This window comes from Dermacentor albipictus, chromosome 1, assembly GCF_038994185.2.
Source record: "Dermacentor albipictus isolate Rhodes 1998 colony chromosome 1, USDA_Dalb.pri_finalv2, whole genome shotgun sequence".
In the NCBI taxonomy this organism is placed as follows: domain Eukaryota; kingdom Metazoa; phylum Arthropoda; class Arachnida; order Ixodida; family Ixodidae; genus Dermacentor; species Dermacentor albipictus.
The window spans coordinates 316,284,072-316,302,722 of NC_091821.1; the positions used below are offsets into that span (position 1 = coordinate 316,284,072).

General features: G+C 45.5%; 1 protein-coding gene across 1 annotated transcript; it reads left to right on the forward strand.

Moving 5' to 3' along the window:
* The first annotated feature begins 536 nt into the window (after nt 1-536).
* Nucleotides 537-18,589, forward strand: LOC139051271 (uncharacterized). Its single transcript, XM_070528295.1, has 7 exons — nt 537-578; nt 1,993-2,097; nt 4,889-5,225; nt 10,776-10,993; nt 15,758-15,868; nt 17,615-17,796; nt 18,352-18,589. Exons 1-7 carry the CDS (start codon nt 537-539, stop codon nt 18,587-18,589), a joined length of 1,233 nt encoding a protein of 410 aa, XP_070384396.1.
* The last annotated feature ends 62 nt before the right edge of the window (nt 18,590-18,651 follow it).

The following is an 18,651-nucleotide window of genomic DNA, read 5'->3' on the forward strand; positions in this document are numbered from 1 at the left end:
CGGGCCTTGTTGCTATAGTTCGGTACGAGGAATATAATTTAACAAGGGCCTCTACTTATTCGTTCACAAGCCTTATCGCAGATTTCCTCGGTAGCCATTCCAGTAAAATATGCTTATAGAGAACATTTGAAGTGATAACGTTCTTCAAAATGAGTGCAGCTTTGAGAATTATACACTGAAAGGCAGATTTATAATGTGTGTGCAAAAACGAGTAAGAAGATGCTTGTTCTGGCTGCTGTATGTAGATATTTTTTTTCTTTGTCCTTTCTTCCGTAGAGCTCATACAGCTGTAGATTTCATCGCCATAGCGCTGCGCTGGTGTATATGTCCTTACGTGAAGACAGTTTGGAGCTTTTTCAGTGAGCCTCAAGATGTCATCTAAAGTGCAATGTTTGAGAATCGGCTTGGTTGTTGACGTTGATGCTGAGCTATGACTGTTAATCAGCGATCAACTAATGTGTAGTCGAGGAAGGAACGTAAGGGCCGTCAGTCGAGCTTGAGCGAGGTAGGGCTGTAGAACGGCCTTCGCAGTCAAAATGACATTTAACGGAACAGTGCTGCGCGTAGCCTACGTCAAGGTAAGCTGTTGTCAGAAATGCACAGCTAATGTACGCATGTTGAATTTCGTCGTACGGCATTGCTTGGTAGTCGAATTGACAGGTTGACGAGTTAGCGAGTGTCTGTACGGTAGAACGTGAAGCCTGAAATAACACACACAAACGAAAGAAGTGGACAGAGTAAGCGCTCCCTGTCAAGTGAATTTTTTATTCAGAAGAGTTGCTTGTTCAGTAAGAAGACAACACGAGAACCTTTACAACATCCAAAGCAAGGAAAGCGGCATAACAATTAGTACGATACAGCGTAACCACAACTAATCTTGGGCGCGTGCGGTACTAACAGCCTATCGCGGAATATGTATGACACGTAAAACGTTCTCCGAAAGTGTAAATCATTTCACGATTGTGGAGATGCCATGTCAACATCCTACAAGCTTGCAGTCTTCTTACCAAATATTCTTAATTTCTGCGCTGCCATTTTCTTTTGAGAGTGTTTGGGTTCTCGTGTTTCTTTCATCTCCTTCGTGAGCCCGGACACGTTGTGGTTATACCTATATGAATACTAACTTGCGGTTACTTTAGCAACCGTGAAATGTGTATTTGTTCAGCACAACATAAAAAGTTAGGGAAATTTCGAAGCCTACACGCTTCACCGAACGCAATGGTTCAAGAGGGAAAGGAACAGACGAGGAGATTGACGAATCAGAGATACAAGGGGACCGCATTGAATAGAGCGACCGTGCCCCTGCATGAGGTTTTTCCTTGCACATATTGATAGCTCTTTAGACGCGGTTGTGTGCGGGCGTGGGTGTACACATGTACAGTCGACCCCAAAAGTGCAAAAGCCACGACCCTCGTCAACCGGAGCTTACCAGCACATTTACGCCGGCGCTGGAGATCTATGTAGCACTCCCCTGTTCCTACTCTGCTAGTGAAGACAGGTGAGAAAACGAAGACATTTCCACTCTGCAGCCACGGGAGAACCGCTCCTCGCGCTCTTGTCAGACCCTGTAATGCCAGTACGTTCTCATCCTTAGCAAACATACTAGCGCTTGTGTTTCGTTGCTCATTTGCCCTTGTCAATTTCCCGCTTACTTTTACCATGAAATAGTACCAACTAGCCCGATCGTAGTGGTTGTTAAATTCTTTTCGTCTTCTTTTTATATTCTACTTTTGAATAAACGCACAGTGTCATAATGCTAATAGAAATAAAGTATCGAGATATGTATGTGTTTTATCCGAGTATATATCTACAAGAAACATTTCTTCGTATTATAACTTGCAGTAAATGCAAATATGCCATCAATGTTCGCACCTTTTCTTGTTGACATGTGGCGACAGTTGTGAACGCTTTCTTGTGGATTCAGCATGGTTTTCTGCAATTTTGGCACATGATAAAGTGAATTGCCATACTTTTTTACTAATGTCCACGTAGTTCCCTCCGTATCTGGATGCGCTTCAACATAATGGCCACACTGAGCTGACCGGCATCGTTGGAACTCTTATGATGCTTATCATCGAGGCACTTCGTCTCCAGTGGGTATCCCGTCGATTTTTCTCTCATTCAAAACATTCATTGGAAGATGAAATTGTGAAGCCAGAATAAAAAAGAAATGCTTCTTTTTTTAGGTAAACTACTTGGGCTTAAACAGGCAAGAAGGCAGATCAATGTGCTTCAGTCTTATAAGTACAGTCTTTGTGTTACTTTCCCTGGCAACAGAATCGATGTTAAGATGAAGCTTCAGCTCGGGCCCAACTCTCATGCCGCCTATTGAAACACATGTAGAATGCACAGCTGCTTTTCAGAGGTAACCCCTGGGCCTATTCTAATAAAACTGGGTTTAATTATTCAATGAGAAGAAACGCGGTTAACAGAGGGGCCCGATTTTTATTGATCATATCATAAGAAGCCAACAAATAAAGACACCAGGGACAACATAGGGGAAAATATAGTTGTACTCGCTAATTGAATTAAAGAAACGATAAACTAATGGCAATGAAAGGGGATGAAAAAACGACTTGTCGCAGTTTGGGAACGATCCCACGTCTTCGCATTACGCATGCGATTACGCGTAATGCGAAGACGTGGGATCTTTCCCCACCTGCGGCAAGTCGTTTTTTTCATCCACTTTCATTGCCATTAATTTATCATTTCTTTATTTCAATTAGTGAGTACAATTTATTTCTCCTATGTTATCCTTGGTGTCTCTTTGTTGACTTCTTATGATATGGTTTCACTTAGGAGAGAAAGTTAAATTCTGGTGACATTAGAAGGCGAAATTTTTATTTAGGACCTGAAGTGTTTTAATTGACGAAAATCTTGAGGTTTCAAAGGAATATATAGACCCACCAAGCTTACAACTGCGTAACACTGCACCAAGAACAGTTAGTAGACTTCTGGAAACCGCATACGTTAGAACATCCAATGTGGACACGAGTGACATATTCATTTATATCTTACCTGAATTTGTTAAAATGTTTACAATGGTTTTGCAAAAGTCCAACTTACATATTATCATTGCATTTAGGAACCATGTGTAACGTGTGAATTTGGTCCGGTTTAGATGTAATATCATATGCAATTTATAAATTGTGGTATCGTTTTTCATCGCTGAATTACGGATAACTTGATAGTGTTGTTTTTGCAGTTTTCAAAAATATTTTATGAAATAATTCACGGCCTAGATAATAAGGACGCTTGCAATAGTCCCTAGATTTTAACATTTCCTTTTAAATGCTGCAAACCTAAACAGATTTGCCGCATTAGTGGTCGAGAAAAATGATTTATTCTTTCCTATGTATTTAGATGCGAGCCCCCGAGAGAAAGCTTCCTCCTAAATAAGCGCGCTAACAGGTGGAGCAGATAAACATTACGTGTCCGCGGTAACCTAATAATGTGCGCTCGCGTGCGTGTCGGCGTGTGTTCCTGTGCTTGCACATGTGTGGGCGCACGTGTGTGTGCGGGTAGTTAAAAATAGTCACTAAAACTCTTTAGTTATAGAGTTCAGGGCAAATGTTTCAGTCGTAAAACGGAAGCCTAAAAGGACTGAGTCTATCTAGACAGAATAAATGCCAAGACTAAACTCGCGTCTCTTTCGGATACTCGCCCCAAAAATATGCTAAAATGAATTGACGTTCCAGGTAAGGCTGTCCTTAACTGTTTAAAGCGCGCTTTTTTTTTATAATTGCTAACTAGAACGTCAACGGATTTTGTAGGTAATATTGAGATCTGGTATCTTGAAAGCGGGACTACATTGAGTATACATTTCCGCGAGTATCTCCGTTTTGTTTACCTTTACTTTACGACTGCTCGTCTACAATATCGCAAGTGCCAACAAGTGCCTCAACGAAAATAATTGGAAAGGTTATAATAATTTTTAAATTATCTGCTTGGACATTGCCTTTTGTAGGGCTACTAGTGTCCACTTCTTCAAGTAATTCAACTGAAAAGGCCGAAACATGACGTCATAGGCGTATAAAAATACATCTGTTCAAGAAAAGAAAGCTTTATTGTACCACACTTGAAGGCTTTCGGCAATTCTTAAACTTGAGATGGTGTTGCCCATATGTGCGTCTTCAATAATTGTTTACGATTGTAATGTTTTCTGTGCATGAAAAAAAAAACACACACACACAGAGCGACTTTCACATCACCTGCCGACGGCATCTATGGAGTTGCTCTTCCAGACGGCAACTGGTCAGGAAAAATGGGAATGCTTGTTAGAAACGTAAGTTTGCCTTCGTCTTTTTTCTCTTGTCGAAACGAGTACTAACAGTAAAAGAAAGATCGCGTTCCAAAGCAGCAAATCACAGAAATGACTTGAACGGTGACTGAACGATGTCGCAAGAGCGGGTGTACGCACCGTAGGTTTTGTAACAATATCCTGGACAAGTCCCATTCTGCGGCATGTTTTGCTAAGCACCATGGTCGGCCTATGAGGACTTCAGAGTGATTATGAGGTATTAGTGGCTATTATTTGATCTGAATTTCAATAGCAGGCCCCGATTCCTAGTGATGACAGTCCAACTTTTCACGTGTGCAAAGTTGTTCAATATTGTTACATGTGTACAGCATGGACAAAGAGTAGCCGTTAGTTATCTAATCTGTTTTATTGTAAGTTCAGTAAAGCAAAAGGAAGAATACGAGCGTTGTTTCACCGTAAACGACGCTCTTCCCGTTTTTTTGACAGCCTTCTCGGTGCGCGAAGACGCAGGGTAGCTGAAAAGACGTTATCGCCGCGGCTACTTGTGACAGATTTGCGAACGCACTGCGCAGGAAGGTGACAGGCGTACACCATCCAAACATAATTCCCGGTCTCTGTTGCCTGCAGGAGGCGGACATCTCACCGGGCCCTTTCGTTATAACGAGCTCTCGACTGAACGTCGCCCACCCTTCGTTTCCGTGGGCCTACGAGAACATGATAATTTTCGCCGCCAAACCGCTGCACTTCACCACCAACGTGTTCGGCTTTGCGAACGCCTTCTCGGGAGCCGTGTGGCTGGCCAGCGCTGCGAGTCTGCTCCTGCTCTGGCTCGTGTTGACGGCCGTGCTGTCCGCGCCCCTCCCGGACAAGCGGGGAGCGCACGTCGGGGGACAGGCATGCGCGCTGCGGCGATGGCGATGGTCGCGGGCGCTCGGCACACTCGTGAGGCCGCTTTTCACCCAAGGTTCGCTCTGCCGAGACAACTCCCACGACTCTATATCAGATGTTTCTCTTCGTGGGGGAAAGTCAGATCTAGGCCCCTGTACGCTCGCAGCGTAGCTTGGTGGACACTCGCAGCGAGAACCATTTCAACAATAAGTTCGCTAATTGCCTAAATTTCATAGCAAAGAGTACCATGGCGCAGTGCCGTCGGGAGGCTTTAAAGAGCTGTTTCAGAACTGGTGAACACTGCCCACTTAAATGATGGTTCCTGTCGAATATAATGAACAGCAGCACAAAGGGCGGCAAGTTCTAATTCCGTGGACGCGGTCAAATGCCACTTTCGGAGTTCAGTTGCGACCAGACGTGCCAGGACAACAACATTAGACAGCTATAGTATAGCGTACGCTAAGCAGCGTAGGCTTGTTACAGTTTTATTTGCCCTGCAAGATCATTGCCTCTCATTGGTCACATGCCATCGTCGCGGCTATCTCCCGACTTCACCAATAGGTGGTGTTGACATCTCTATTGTTTCGAAGGTACTTGTACAGGTATAATATAATTTCAAAGTGCATGAAAACAACTAGGAAGCTTACCAGCAAGTATGCGGCCTGTATCGTGAGCAACAGAGCAACGAAGAACGTGAAGCGGAAAGTAAGAAATGCTAAGGTAACCTCATAAGGGGCAGGCAATGGAAAAGAAATCTCCCATGAGTAACTATTTACCAGGAAAAAAACCTAATCATGAAACAAACAATTTAGGATAACTCAAACGGAAGCTCACTACTTTTCGAAGCGAGATCAGGATACCTTAGAACACGCACTTATAAAGCGAGATATAAGAAGGAAGAAGAAGTATGTGCTTGCTGCGGTAAAGCTAGAGGAACGATGGAGCATGTTTTATTAGAATGTGAAGACATGTGCCCAGCGGTTGATTTATCGAAGTTTTTGAAGTATTGGGCTTAGCGAGAGCAGGGGCAAAGTAAACATGTCGGCAACAGAGATTAGTATGAGGCGATTGGAGGATTGGTGGAAGAAAAGTAAAGAAACGACAAAAGACGGAAACGTACAAAAGCACAGTTCGCAATAGGAGATCAGAAAATTTGGTTGTGGGGGTTCATGGTGTTTTTTTCTTATTGTTTAACCTAGGTAGGACATTAGGCAGTATAATAGCAAGTGCTTGGTGCCGCAACCCACCACCCCGTTCCAAAGGGGACACTCATAACATACATCCATCCATTTCAAAGGTATTTTTTACAGGAATAATATTGATTTACAGTGCACGAAAATAACTAGGAAGCTTACCATCGAGTATCCCGCCTGTAGGGTGAGCAACACAGCAACGAAGAACGTCAAGAGGAAAGGCAGAGAGGCTGAAATAATCTCATGGGTGGCGGCAATAGAAAAGAAACCTGTCATAAGTAACTACTTAAGAGGAAAAAACGTAGTCATGAAACAAACAATTTATGATAACTCAAAGGGAAGCTCACTACTTTTCGAAGCGAGATCGGGATGCCTTAGAACACGCACCTACAAAGCGAGATATGAGAAGTAAGAAGAAGAATGTGCTTGCTTCGGTAAAGCTAGAGAAACGATGGAGCAGTTTTATTTGAATGTGAAGATATCTACCCAGCGGTCGATTTAGGAATCACTGGCCTCCTTAAAGCCGTTGGGTTCAGCGAGAGTAGGGGGAAAGTAGACATGTCCGCAATAAAGATTAGGAAGAGGCGATTGGAAGATTGGTAGAAGAAAATTAGGAAAACGACAAGCAACGCAGGCGTACAAAAACAAAGTTCACAACAGGGGTTCAGAAAATTTGGTTGTGGGAATTCATCGTGGATTATTTGTCTTTCTTTTTTCTTTTTTAACATAGGTAGGACATTCATCAATAAAATAACGAGAGCCTAGTTGCGCAACCCACCACCCTGTCCCAAATTGACGCTCATAACATACATACATACATACATACATACATACATACATACATACATACATACATACATACATACATACATACATACATACATACATACATACATACATACATACATACACACATACATACATACATACATACATACATACATACATACATACATACATACATACATACATACATACATACATACATACATACATACATACATACATACATACATACATACATACATACATACATACATACATACATACATACATACATTTCTTTCGTTAAGCTTCGACTCGTTCGAAACGAGAAGCGATCTCGAAAACCCCAGAAGGATATGCATAATACTCTGTCGTCGAAGCGACCTGAGACTAAGCGAAAGCCGTTTATACAGCCATTTGCTGCGAATGAAGTGTATTTTACAAGAGCAACGCCAAATTCAATTGTAAGTGGGCAGGAGGGACCACTGCCATGTTTTAGGTAAGCCACGGAAACCACGCAAAGACGATAACGCTAAATCTCAGTAATAGTGCGCGGACGCTAAGGGCTATGGGTCGTTTAGCATTCTTCGCATGCCCAGCGACGACCCGATATATTACAGCGTACGCAATGGTATTACGTACGCTAAACTAAAGCTGTCTAGTGGCCGTTGCGTATGCACACGTGGACGAATCGTCCGTGCGAATCTAAACGCAGTGCGCATACACTTAGTGTAAAAGCGATAAAGTAAGCTGCTTTAGAACTGTTGATGACACCTCGGCCGTCTTTGCAGTTGCTGGTATTTGTAGGCGCACTTGAGGCTTCTGTATATCCCGCAGTGGGTCCCAAGCTTTTTGGAAAGGAAGGCTGGAGAGTCACAATGGTTATTAAAACTTTAGCCCGAGGTCTCTTTACTGGCAGGCAATGGAGATGGTGGATTCCTAGCTATCAAAGATTTCAAACTGCATCTAACGGCCTCACTGATGACGCAACTGTCCGTCGCCTGGCTGATTGAAGTATGGCTCTCGCTCTCTGCAGGGTTGGAGTTTCCCCGTATGAAATTTTAAAAGCTTGGCATAGCGTAGGATTCCCCAGCCACGTACATTGAATGCGCACCATTTTAGGAGCAAACAGCCAGCATAACAAGCCACTTAAATAAAATTTTAGTTTCCAACATCGTGTTCCCCCATATTTCAACCCTAAAATATTCGCATGCCCTTATGCACGCGACATTTCCCAATATCGAAGTTTTCGTAAATAAAAGGCGCCTTAACTTAAAAAATTTATAATATACTGTTTCCCATTCCAATAATCTCGCCGGGTAGTACAAAACTTTTCATTCACCTTAATTCAAAACCGTTATGAACCGATGTGAACCGGTTCAAGCCAATTTGAATCGCTATATTTTTTGTTCTGGAGTAGAACTGGAACTGAAGGGGAATATATGCAGCAGTCTGAACGTGAACCTAAATTGAACCCAAAATCGTTTCAGTTCGACACCTTAGGCACAAGGCTAGATAGCGATAGCTCTAGTAAAACTTGATTAGGTCAAGCAGGCTAGTTGACTTTTCGCCGTAGCCTCATTTCAAAAGGAGGATCCCAATAAACGTCATCGTCATCAAGCTTGAATCCACCTATCTGCCGTGCTGCCATCGCAAAGACGGACCAATGCTCTCTTTTCACTCATGCCTCTCTGATGCAGAACGGAAACGCCAAATGAATGAAGGCAGTCCTTGTCATGATGCTCGTAAAGCGATACAATACTCATTTCTTTTGTTGCCTACAAAAACGTTGCTCCGACGAGCTCCAAAACATTCGTGACCGATTCTTTTTTTTTATTACCTGCTTGGCAAAAGAAGGTACAATGTGAGTATTACATGGTCATAAAAACAACTAGTCAATGCCGGATCAGTGCGGTGTGATAAGAACGATGTAGGCTAGTCACTTTGTCCTGATTGGCTAAGTGCTTCGTGACCGATTCGCCTCGCATGGCTAATACCGCTCGCTTTAAAAGAATGAGCGGCAACTAAAATGGCCATCCCGAACTTTTCAGAAATGTAGGAGGCAAAATCATCTCGAGAAAATCGCTTGGACGGCGGCTAGCCCTCTTCCCTTATTTGAATTAGGCTGGCCCCTAAACAATCAGCAACGAAGCTGCGATAGACGGATGAATGTTTGAGATATACCCATGATCATCGACACGCCAATTTTATTTGTCGCATGGTGCCGCGGGCTTTGAAAAAATTCGACTCTTAGTGGAGCGTACAATGTTACATTAAGCTTCGCGCGCCTGCACGCGATGAACCAATCAGATCTGTGAAGTAGAGCGCAGTCGTGTGACGGAGAGCCAGATAGTTTAGCCCCAGACTCTCCATTTGAGAAAAAGTTGCCGGGCCTTTGACCCCGTTGACTGAGTCGTGCTGACCTTCGATCTATAACCAACGTTTTGTCGGCAGTCGGGAAATATGAGGAGTGGCCCTGTTTTATGTTTGTGATGTTGCGAGAGAGAGAGAGGAATGAAAATGAGAGAAAGGCAGGTAGGTTAACCAGAGTTAAAGCCTCCGGTTTGCTATCCTGCGCTAGGAGAAGGGAAAGGGGAAGTAAAGACAGAAGAAGAAACGGGGACAGAAAGAGAGGCTTGAAAAAAAAGAATATGTTGCGAAATGCTCACTGCGTCATCCATGCTCTAGAGACGTGGGTCATAGAATGCGCTTGGCGTTCCTCGTCATAGACTATTGCCGGGTGATTATATTCTTGAAACAGCATGAAAAGAGCAGGTCTGTGCAAGAAACAGGGTTGGGGAAGGGTAAACTGTGGGGACAGCACTGGACAGGTAGAACAACCCACGTGGGAGCATGATAAAGCTAAGCGGCTCCGCAAACCAACTTTTTCAGCTAAGCCGCTTCCCCTCGCTTCGCTTTGTCGATCCACAGAAGTCTCCCTCACGGACGAAGAAAGAAAGAAAAAGAAACGCTGGAGTGTTGACGGATGTACATACGTTGTCTGGCTAAACCTTCAGCACGAGAAACTTGCATTGTAATGCACAAACACTGAAACACAAACGAGAAGGAGAGAGAGATGAAGAGAGGAAGCGAGGTAGATCTGCCAGAGATCGCTTCGTTTCACCATCCTATCTCCCGTGGGAAAATGAAAAGTGAATCAACAGGAGATAGAAGTAAGGAGAGCTTCTTCTTATGTTGGCTGTGGTATCTTTATAATGAAATAAAAATGTGTGTTTGCTTTACAATTACCAGTTTAACATAAGGAAGCGTATTGTTTCTCGCTTGCGCCGACCAGCCACAATGCGTTGTTACCTTAAGCGTTGTATATTGAAAGCTATAGTGTTCCCTGAAATTCCTTTTTCCTGGAAACAATTGCTGCATGTATACTTACCATGAGAAATCAGTGCATTTAACATAAGGTACTAATTATCATTACGTTATTCTTGCTGCATTTGATTGGGCTGGCTAGATAACAACACTACGAACAGCTTTTTCATATTCTCTCAGCGCGCGATGAAATATTAACACATTTTATTTCAATATTTTCACTGATATTCGCTGCTTTGTCCCCCCTTTTCTCTGCTGATTGGTGTATGTTATTAATAAAATGAGTACTGAGTACCGCCCTGTAGTCAGAACTTCCACAGACATGTATTGACTCTGTGTAGGGTTCGAGAAATTTCCCTACTTGACGCTCCCGAGGTGCCTGATCACCGTCTGGCTCCTCGCCTTGATCGTGATGCGCACTTCGTTTCTTGGCGAAATGAAGGCAACTCTGGTGGTGAGGAGCGAAGTGACCGGCATACGAAGCATCGAGGACCTGGCCAAGAAGGACCGCGTCACGCCCATCGTCGTCAGAGGGTCCGCGTTCTACTCATTTGTCAAGGTATTCCCACAGTTTATTTCTGCCACGAGACGCAGTTTCGTGGCGCCTTTATGACTGGCAGAAGCATGTGTTACATGAAGATGTCATTATAGCGGGAATTTTGAATGGCTTTCAAACAACTGGCTTGACATCTCTGAATTTTTTCGATGAAGCTACTGAAATGTGTGTATTGCTGTAATCACACCGTGGTGTGCTTTTTTTAAAAGGTTAAGATGATATTTAAGAAATGGTGCATATTACTTAAACTGCATAAAAATTCCGAATTGACTAATCAATGAAGCTTCACTAACGACCTTGTTAACTTAATATTATGGTACGCATAATGCAATATGCGAATTGAAGCCACTGATTTCGCTAGGCATATCCACTTGGTAAAAATTTTAAAGTAAGCACGATTCACGACATAAGCTCAGTCAAACTTGCGGTTAGACAGCGCTGTTGCTCCCCTTGCTGTTTTACGAAACACACTTTTATGAACTGAAGCTCAGAGAGAGAGAGAGATGATGAGGAAAGGCAGGGAGGTTAACCAGATATCCGACTCCGGTTCGCTACCCTACACAGGGATGGGAGATAGGTGTTGGACAGAGGACAGAGAGAAAAAACAAAAAAAAATCATTCCAGTTAAAGACGTTCACAAAGGCCGGTAGATCTCAAAAGGCGCAATAGTGCTTTCACGGCCTTCTTCTGTGATGGTAAGACCTTTCGATGATGTAAAATTCTTTTTTCCGATAGCGGTTGGTCGTCCGGCTGGTCAAGTTCATGGCGAAGGCATTCCCTCTGTGGACTGTACTGCGGGCAGGCGCACAAAATATGTTCAATCGATTCTTCATGGCCGCAGTGGTCACAAGTTGCGGTGTCCGTGATCCCTATGTGGAATGCATAGGCTTTGGTAAAGGCAACGCCAGCCACAGTCGATATAAAAGCTCTGAATAACTCCTGTAAACACGCACTGAATAGCATTGGAGAGATCGTATCTCCCTGTCTGACACCTTTCGTTATTGGGATTTTGTTGCTTTCTTTATGGAGGACTACGGTGATTGTGGAGCAGCTATAGATATCTTTCAGTATTCTTACATACGGCTCCTCTACACCCTTATTCCGTAATGCCTCCATGACTGCTGAGGTTTCGACTGAATCAAACGCTTTTTCGTAATCAATGAAAGCTATATATAAGGGTTGGTTATATTCCGCACATTTCTCTATCACCTGATTCATAGTGTGAATATGGCCTATTGTTGAGTAGCCTTTACGGAATCCTGCCTGGTCCTTTGGTTGACAGAAGTCGAAGGTGTTCCTGATTCTATTTGCGATTACCTTAGAACATCTCTGTAATATGAAATATTAGTTCTTCGTGCGGTCCGCATCGTAAAAGTGACAGTAGAGACTGCAGTGCCGCCTTCTAATCGCAGAATACCATCCACTTGTGTGGCGGTTCATCACCAATGGTGGTGGTGGTGATAAACTTTATTGAATGAGGGAAGGGTAAAGGGGGACGTGGCTGAGGGTTAGGGCTCAAGTAAGGCCCTGTGATGAAGGGCAGTAAAGAGCGCCGTGAGCTCTGCTGCCGTCGATGTTGTCGCATGGGTCGTCTTAAATTTGATTATTGTAGTTTTCGCTGGTATGACGATTGCCGCCGCGGAGCTGTTTGGAAGGACAGATCCACCTGTGTAAATATGCGTAGAGTCACGGCAGTTCTTGTACAAATATAGTAGCGTGAGCTGTTTAAGGGCTGGAGATGATAGATCAGCTTTTTTCGAGATGCCAGGTATTGTGAGGTTGATTTTTGGCTGAGCGAGGCACCATGGAGGAATCGAAGGTCTCGCAGCCGGAGTGAAACAAGCTGGCAAAGATTCATCATATGCGTTTATCGTTTGGCTGAAAGATGTGTGTGGTCTGTCCGCTGGTAGAGAGGCTAAGTGGTGACGAGGAGTTTTGGCTAAATGCCTTATGTGGGTTCTGAGCACTTGAATTTCAGTGTGGGTCTGGGCAAAGTGGTCTCTAGCGATTGCTATCGTAGCCACAGTTGAAGCGCTCTGAGGCAGGCCTGGACAGATCCGGAGCGCCTGAGCCTGAAAACTTTGTATTGTGCGCAGATTCATTTTACCTGTGTTGGTTATTGCTGGCAAGCTGTATCGCAGAAATTCCTAGAAAAGCACCCTGTAGAATTGTAACATGGCACTTGTCGACGTTCCTCAGGCCTTGCCAACGAAAAACTTGAACAGGTGGCAGATGTCTGTCAACCGTTTTTTCACGTATGATACGTGAGGGCTCCATGACAAGTCCCTGTCGATTATGACACCTAGAAACTTGTACGATTGGACCCGTCGTATTACTTGGCCATTTATCATTACACTGTAGTTTTCCACGGGTTTGCGCGTAAATGGTACTACTGCGCATTTCTCGGAGGAAATTTCCAGGCCTCGATTACTGAGGTAGATAGCAGTTTGTGTGGCGGCTCTCTGAATTCTCGCTCGCAAATGTAGGCGTGTTACTGCAGACGTCCTATGCAGATGTCATCGCCGTACATTGATAGCCTGACTGTGGTTGGCACGTGTTCAAGGAGAGCAGTTAGTGTTAGATTAAATAACACAGGGCTAAGTACACCACTCTGGGGGACGCCGTGGTAGCTATAATGTAGACAAGTATGGTCTTCCTCGGTGCTTACATAAAAGGATCGCATGGAGAGATAGCTCCGTATCTATTGAAACATCCGACCATCCACTCCTACCTCTGCGAGAGCAGAGAGGATGGCTTCTTGCGTAACGTTGTCATACGCCCCTTTAACGTCGAGGAATAAAGACGCGCAGAGACGCTTACGGCATTTCTCATGCTGAATGTAGGTGACCAGGTCGACGAGGTTATCGATCGATGATCGACCACGTTGAAAGCCCGCCATGGCATCCGGGTAGGTGTCGTGGTCCAGCCGTCCTAGGACGATCCTCTCCATTACTTTGCCCATACAGTTCAGCGCGCCAAAGCGTTCGGGCGATATGATGAGAGTTCCAACGGCGACTTTCCAGGCTTTAGCAATGGAACAAGGCGACTTCTCTTCCAGATTGTTGGTGGCGTGCCATCTCTCCGAGATTCAATGTACTACTCAAGGAGAACACCTCTCGCTCACTCCTCCAGGTGACACAGAGCTAGGTAGGAAATTCCGTCAGGTTCTGGCGCTGATGTGCGGCTACACAAAGCTAATGCTGCCTTAAGTTCGTGGATTGAGAATGGTAGATCCATGCGGTGATCACGTGGTGGCGGACAACTATTCGAAGACGATGGATAGTTGGTAGCTGTGAGTTGGCCGGATAATCGGGCACAGAAATCCTCTGCCACGTCAGTCTCCGGTCTCTTTTGAGAGAGGGAAAAAGCCTTGAATGGGAATCGCTGTACGGGGAGTGTCTGGAGACCGCGCACCGTTCTCCATAGTTGCGATAAAGGCTTGCGTGGATCTAGCGACTCGCAGAAGGCAGCCCAACTTTGCGATTCGAGCTTGTCTAACCGGCGCTGGATTTTCTCTTATGCGTTGCATATTGCAATCACTCAGTTCAGCCCTTGGGCGCGGCCGGGCAGCCACCATTGAGGTTATGAGCCATTGTTCATTGCTGCGCGTCTCATATGTGGGTGTATTCTCTTTTAAGTTTGCTATGTTTGTTATTAGGTTGCTTCCATTTTCATGCGTGCCGGGTGCTCGTTTGAAACATGCTCGTTTCAAGAGGCTCCCTCGTTGATTTGGTCTCACAACTCTAAGGACGCGTTCTCGTACGTATTCTTGCCAATATTCTAAGGGGTGCATAAAAAGCGAGCTATGGAGGCACAAAACTATTTTCAGATGTTTGAGAAATAGACGACCAGTTTTGACCTAATGACATGTCTGCCCCGAATCCTTTACGAGTATGAGTCATTCTACAGAAAGACACTGGCTCTGTACTGGGATGATGTTTGCCGTTGTTCGCCTTTGCCCTTAAAAAAATTAAGGTCTTTCAGTTTGAGTAACCGGTAGGAGCTCTTACAGCGTCTTATGCTCTTCAAGCAAGACTGGACTGGAAAACGTTATTATGGTCCTGCAGGACGCGCTAAGCGCGTAGCGGGCGTCTCCCACCTAGGGAACGACAGGGAGTACCTGGAGGCCGCTTCGCGGGCCTGCTGGATGGCCCATTGCTGGTCGACGAGTAGTGAGCTTTATGAAGAACTTCACCCACTTGCCCGAGGTAGACGCGCGAACAGCGTTCCTACACTCCCAGGGCATGTGTACAAGTGCAAGTGTGCAGGACATGTGTGCAAGTGTCTCCGAATGAAAGGCACGTGTCGCAGACGTGTGCGTCTGGATAGAAAATGTGCAATTTGTCGGGGTTTGAGTACATGTGCGTCTGTACTTAGCTTAGTGTTAGCGCCTGCGACCTGTTAAGTTTGGGGTGTGGTGGTGGAAAGATGCGGTGCCCCAGGTAGAAGTGTTTTGTGATTTCACTGTACGTAAGGAGCGCACCCCGGTTGTCCTCTAGCTCGACGAGTTGGGGTTGCCCGGCTATGGCACGGTCGGTAAGCGCGCATGCTGCGTTGTGGCCGATCTCGTTGAGGTTTGGCGGAGCGACCGGCACCCGACCGAGATGGGTGGGGAAACCAGATGACAGTGTGGTGCTTGAGGCTGCTCGGATCCGCGCAACGCCGGATGCGTAACGCCTGGTCGGAGACGACGCCACGTTCGAGGGCTTTGATGGACGGCCTGGAGTCGCTGTAGATCACTTCCCGTTTGCCGTCGAGCACCGGCAGGGCTATGGCTACTTGCTCCACCACCCCGGGTTCTCGGATGAGGATTGTGGCCGAGTTGAGGGTCCGCTGTGTGGCGAGAGGGCGACCGCGGTGAAGGCTCGGTTTTTTTCGGTAAGTGGCGGCGTCCACGAATGTGATGTCGTCTGCTTTCATGTCTGTACGCTGGAGAAGGGCGGTCGCCCGGGCAAGGCGCCTGCCTTTGTTATGGACAGGATGTACGTTTCGCGGAATAGGGGCTATTGCGATGAAGTCTCGAATCTCGCGTGGACGCGCCGTCAACTTCGGTGGATCGCTGGTCATCGAGGCGAAGAAGTTGAGCTAGCGCAGAATGTGGCGGCCCACCTTGGTTGTCGTGAGTCTGATCACCTGCGTTCGCTCCTTAGTCTCGGTGATCTCTTCTAGAGTGCTGTGCACGCGGACATGGAGGAATTTATGCGTGGAAGTGGTGATCGGAAGGCCGGGGCTGTTTCACTGCCTTCTGAATGAGGACGTTGAGCTTATTACGCTCAGCGCGTAGCGAATGGTGCATGGCAGCGAAGTAACGGCCGTTCCTCCTGCGGAGGGTGATGTTGCATTCGGCCAGGATTTCCACCCTGTGGTTTTCGCGCTCCGCGTTGCAAGCAAGATTAATGATTACTTGCGCATGGTTTGGGAATGTTTAAAGGCAGAAGCAGTTCGAATTTTTTGCTACTTCTCTCTTTGAGCAGCACAGCTTGTAGTCCATGGTTAAATGGGCAAAGCTTGTGATAAATGGCAAAATTCATTGCTACAATAAACACGCGTCCAGCTCTTTGCTCTAACGACGAGGTATCAGCCCATTTCGATCGATGAAATGTGTGATTTTCTCACATTAAGATTTTCGGTAAAAGCTCTAGGATTTGTAGCAGACGACATTTGTGGTAGGTGACACTGATTCCTGTGTACATATGGCACTTTCTTTCATCGTTAGATCTTGCGGAACCACATGCGCCTCCAAAGTGTGAGCTGTGCTCTAGTTCGCTCTCTTTGACACTTCACCGCACAGGACTACACGTAGGCTTCACGTGTGGTATATGTGTGTTTCATACAGATACCGCTTAATAAGTAACACAAAAACCAATGTATGATATTTGCGACTGCCTAACAATACATTGTGCACAGGAAACGCCAGGTGACGTCTTCAAGAAAGTCCTGCAGAGAATCAAGCGTCAACATGGCGAAATGGATAAGGAGACCATGTTCAGCTTGCCAGTGCTCCGTCGAATATTGAAGGTGCAGCCTTTGCCCTTTCAATCTGACGGGCCTCCTCTTTCTTTCATAGTTTGTGTTTCTTTAGTTTTCTGAGCGCAGGTGTTTACTTAGTAGACGTCGTCCAAGGAATGAAACAGAAGTTTGTCTATAATATCTTAAGCTGCATTAGGTAGCATGTAGAAATATTCTATATCACATATTTGTTTGCGCCGGTTTTTCAGAGAGCTCCCGGGGACGTCGGCGCTAGCGTAACTGTGCGCTGGCCCCGTACGAGTCCACAACGTGTCTGTACAAAAATAAAGGGAAAAAAAGGGAAGTATAGAACAAAAAGCAATAAAATAAGTCACGTGCGGAACCAGTACATGGGTACGTAACCACACAGACTTCGTTGTTAAGGGTGCTCTTGTTTTGATGGTTACAAAGTCAGGGTCAGCGGCGTAAACTTCGCGTATTCCGACAAGTAACATTCTATGGATTGCAGAGGATAAGTAATTGTTTTTCCTCTAAGGTTACCATCGAGTATTGAGGATCAATAGATGCGCTTGCCTTTGCTATTCAGTGCACGCTCTGTGTTACGTAAGCTCCGTTAGAGCTAAAACTTACGTTGCTATTCATAACCCGTGGCAGGGTGAAGCAGCCATGATCTTCACTGAAAGTCCTGTGGCGGCTGTGATGAGCAACCGGTGCGAACAGCTAGTGCCGCTGGATGCTGAGTTCTACTACGCTCCAAAGCACATCACTCAGCTGCCCATGTCCATGTTCATGCGCAAAGGAGTGGACAAGTCTCTGCGTCGGGTTATCGGAGAAATGTAAGCGACGCTTTCTGTCGTGCAACTACAAAACCACTCGAATGCCGTATTCGATATGACGACATCTAATTTACCGGAGGAATCGAATGAAAAGTTTCCAACGTAACTTATTACTTTCTGAAGGACAGACACTGCAATAATGTCATAAATTCGAGCACACGATCTGGAGTTAGGTAAATGATTACCGAGTAGCGAGCTACAAAACGGGATTGTCGAGAGCAACTAATACTCAATACAATAGTACAGTAAAATTTTTGGCATGCTTAGTGATTCCATACTCTTTTGTGTCGCATTTCCTTTTGCCTATGGGACATAACAAAATTAATGTGTGCCCTCACATTCTGCAATGCTGTGGACTGCCATTGCAAACCGGCCTACATTCATTGTTTTTTACAGTTATGAATGAGCACTTGGCTCTGCGGATGTATATGTTCACTAAGAACAAAAACGGCACGTAAGAAGAGAGAGGGTTGCAAATCTAGTCTTTGTTGTCCGAAACGATGGTGTTCTGTCGACAGAACGTTGTTCCCGGACACGACTACATGCGCGGTGCAGGATCGAGCTGTTCATGGAACGAGGCTTCATAGCCAAGTTCTACCGAGACAGCCGACTCGAAATTCCCCCATGTCGACGCCTGACGGCGCAGAGCCACATCGGGGACAGCGCAGGCCCACAGCTGGACTCCCTGCAGGGCGTCTTCCTGTCGTGGCTTGCCGGACTCCTGATGGCAGCTGCCACTCTTCTGGCAGAAATTCTCTCGTACCGAGCTGGACGGAGGGGGGATGTTCAGTAGTTGAAGCGACACCAATCAGTAGTTTTAGATGAGTTCTTAGCGGCGGCATCATTGGCATCGCA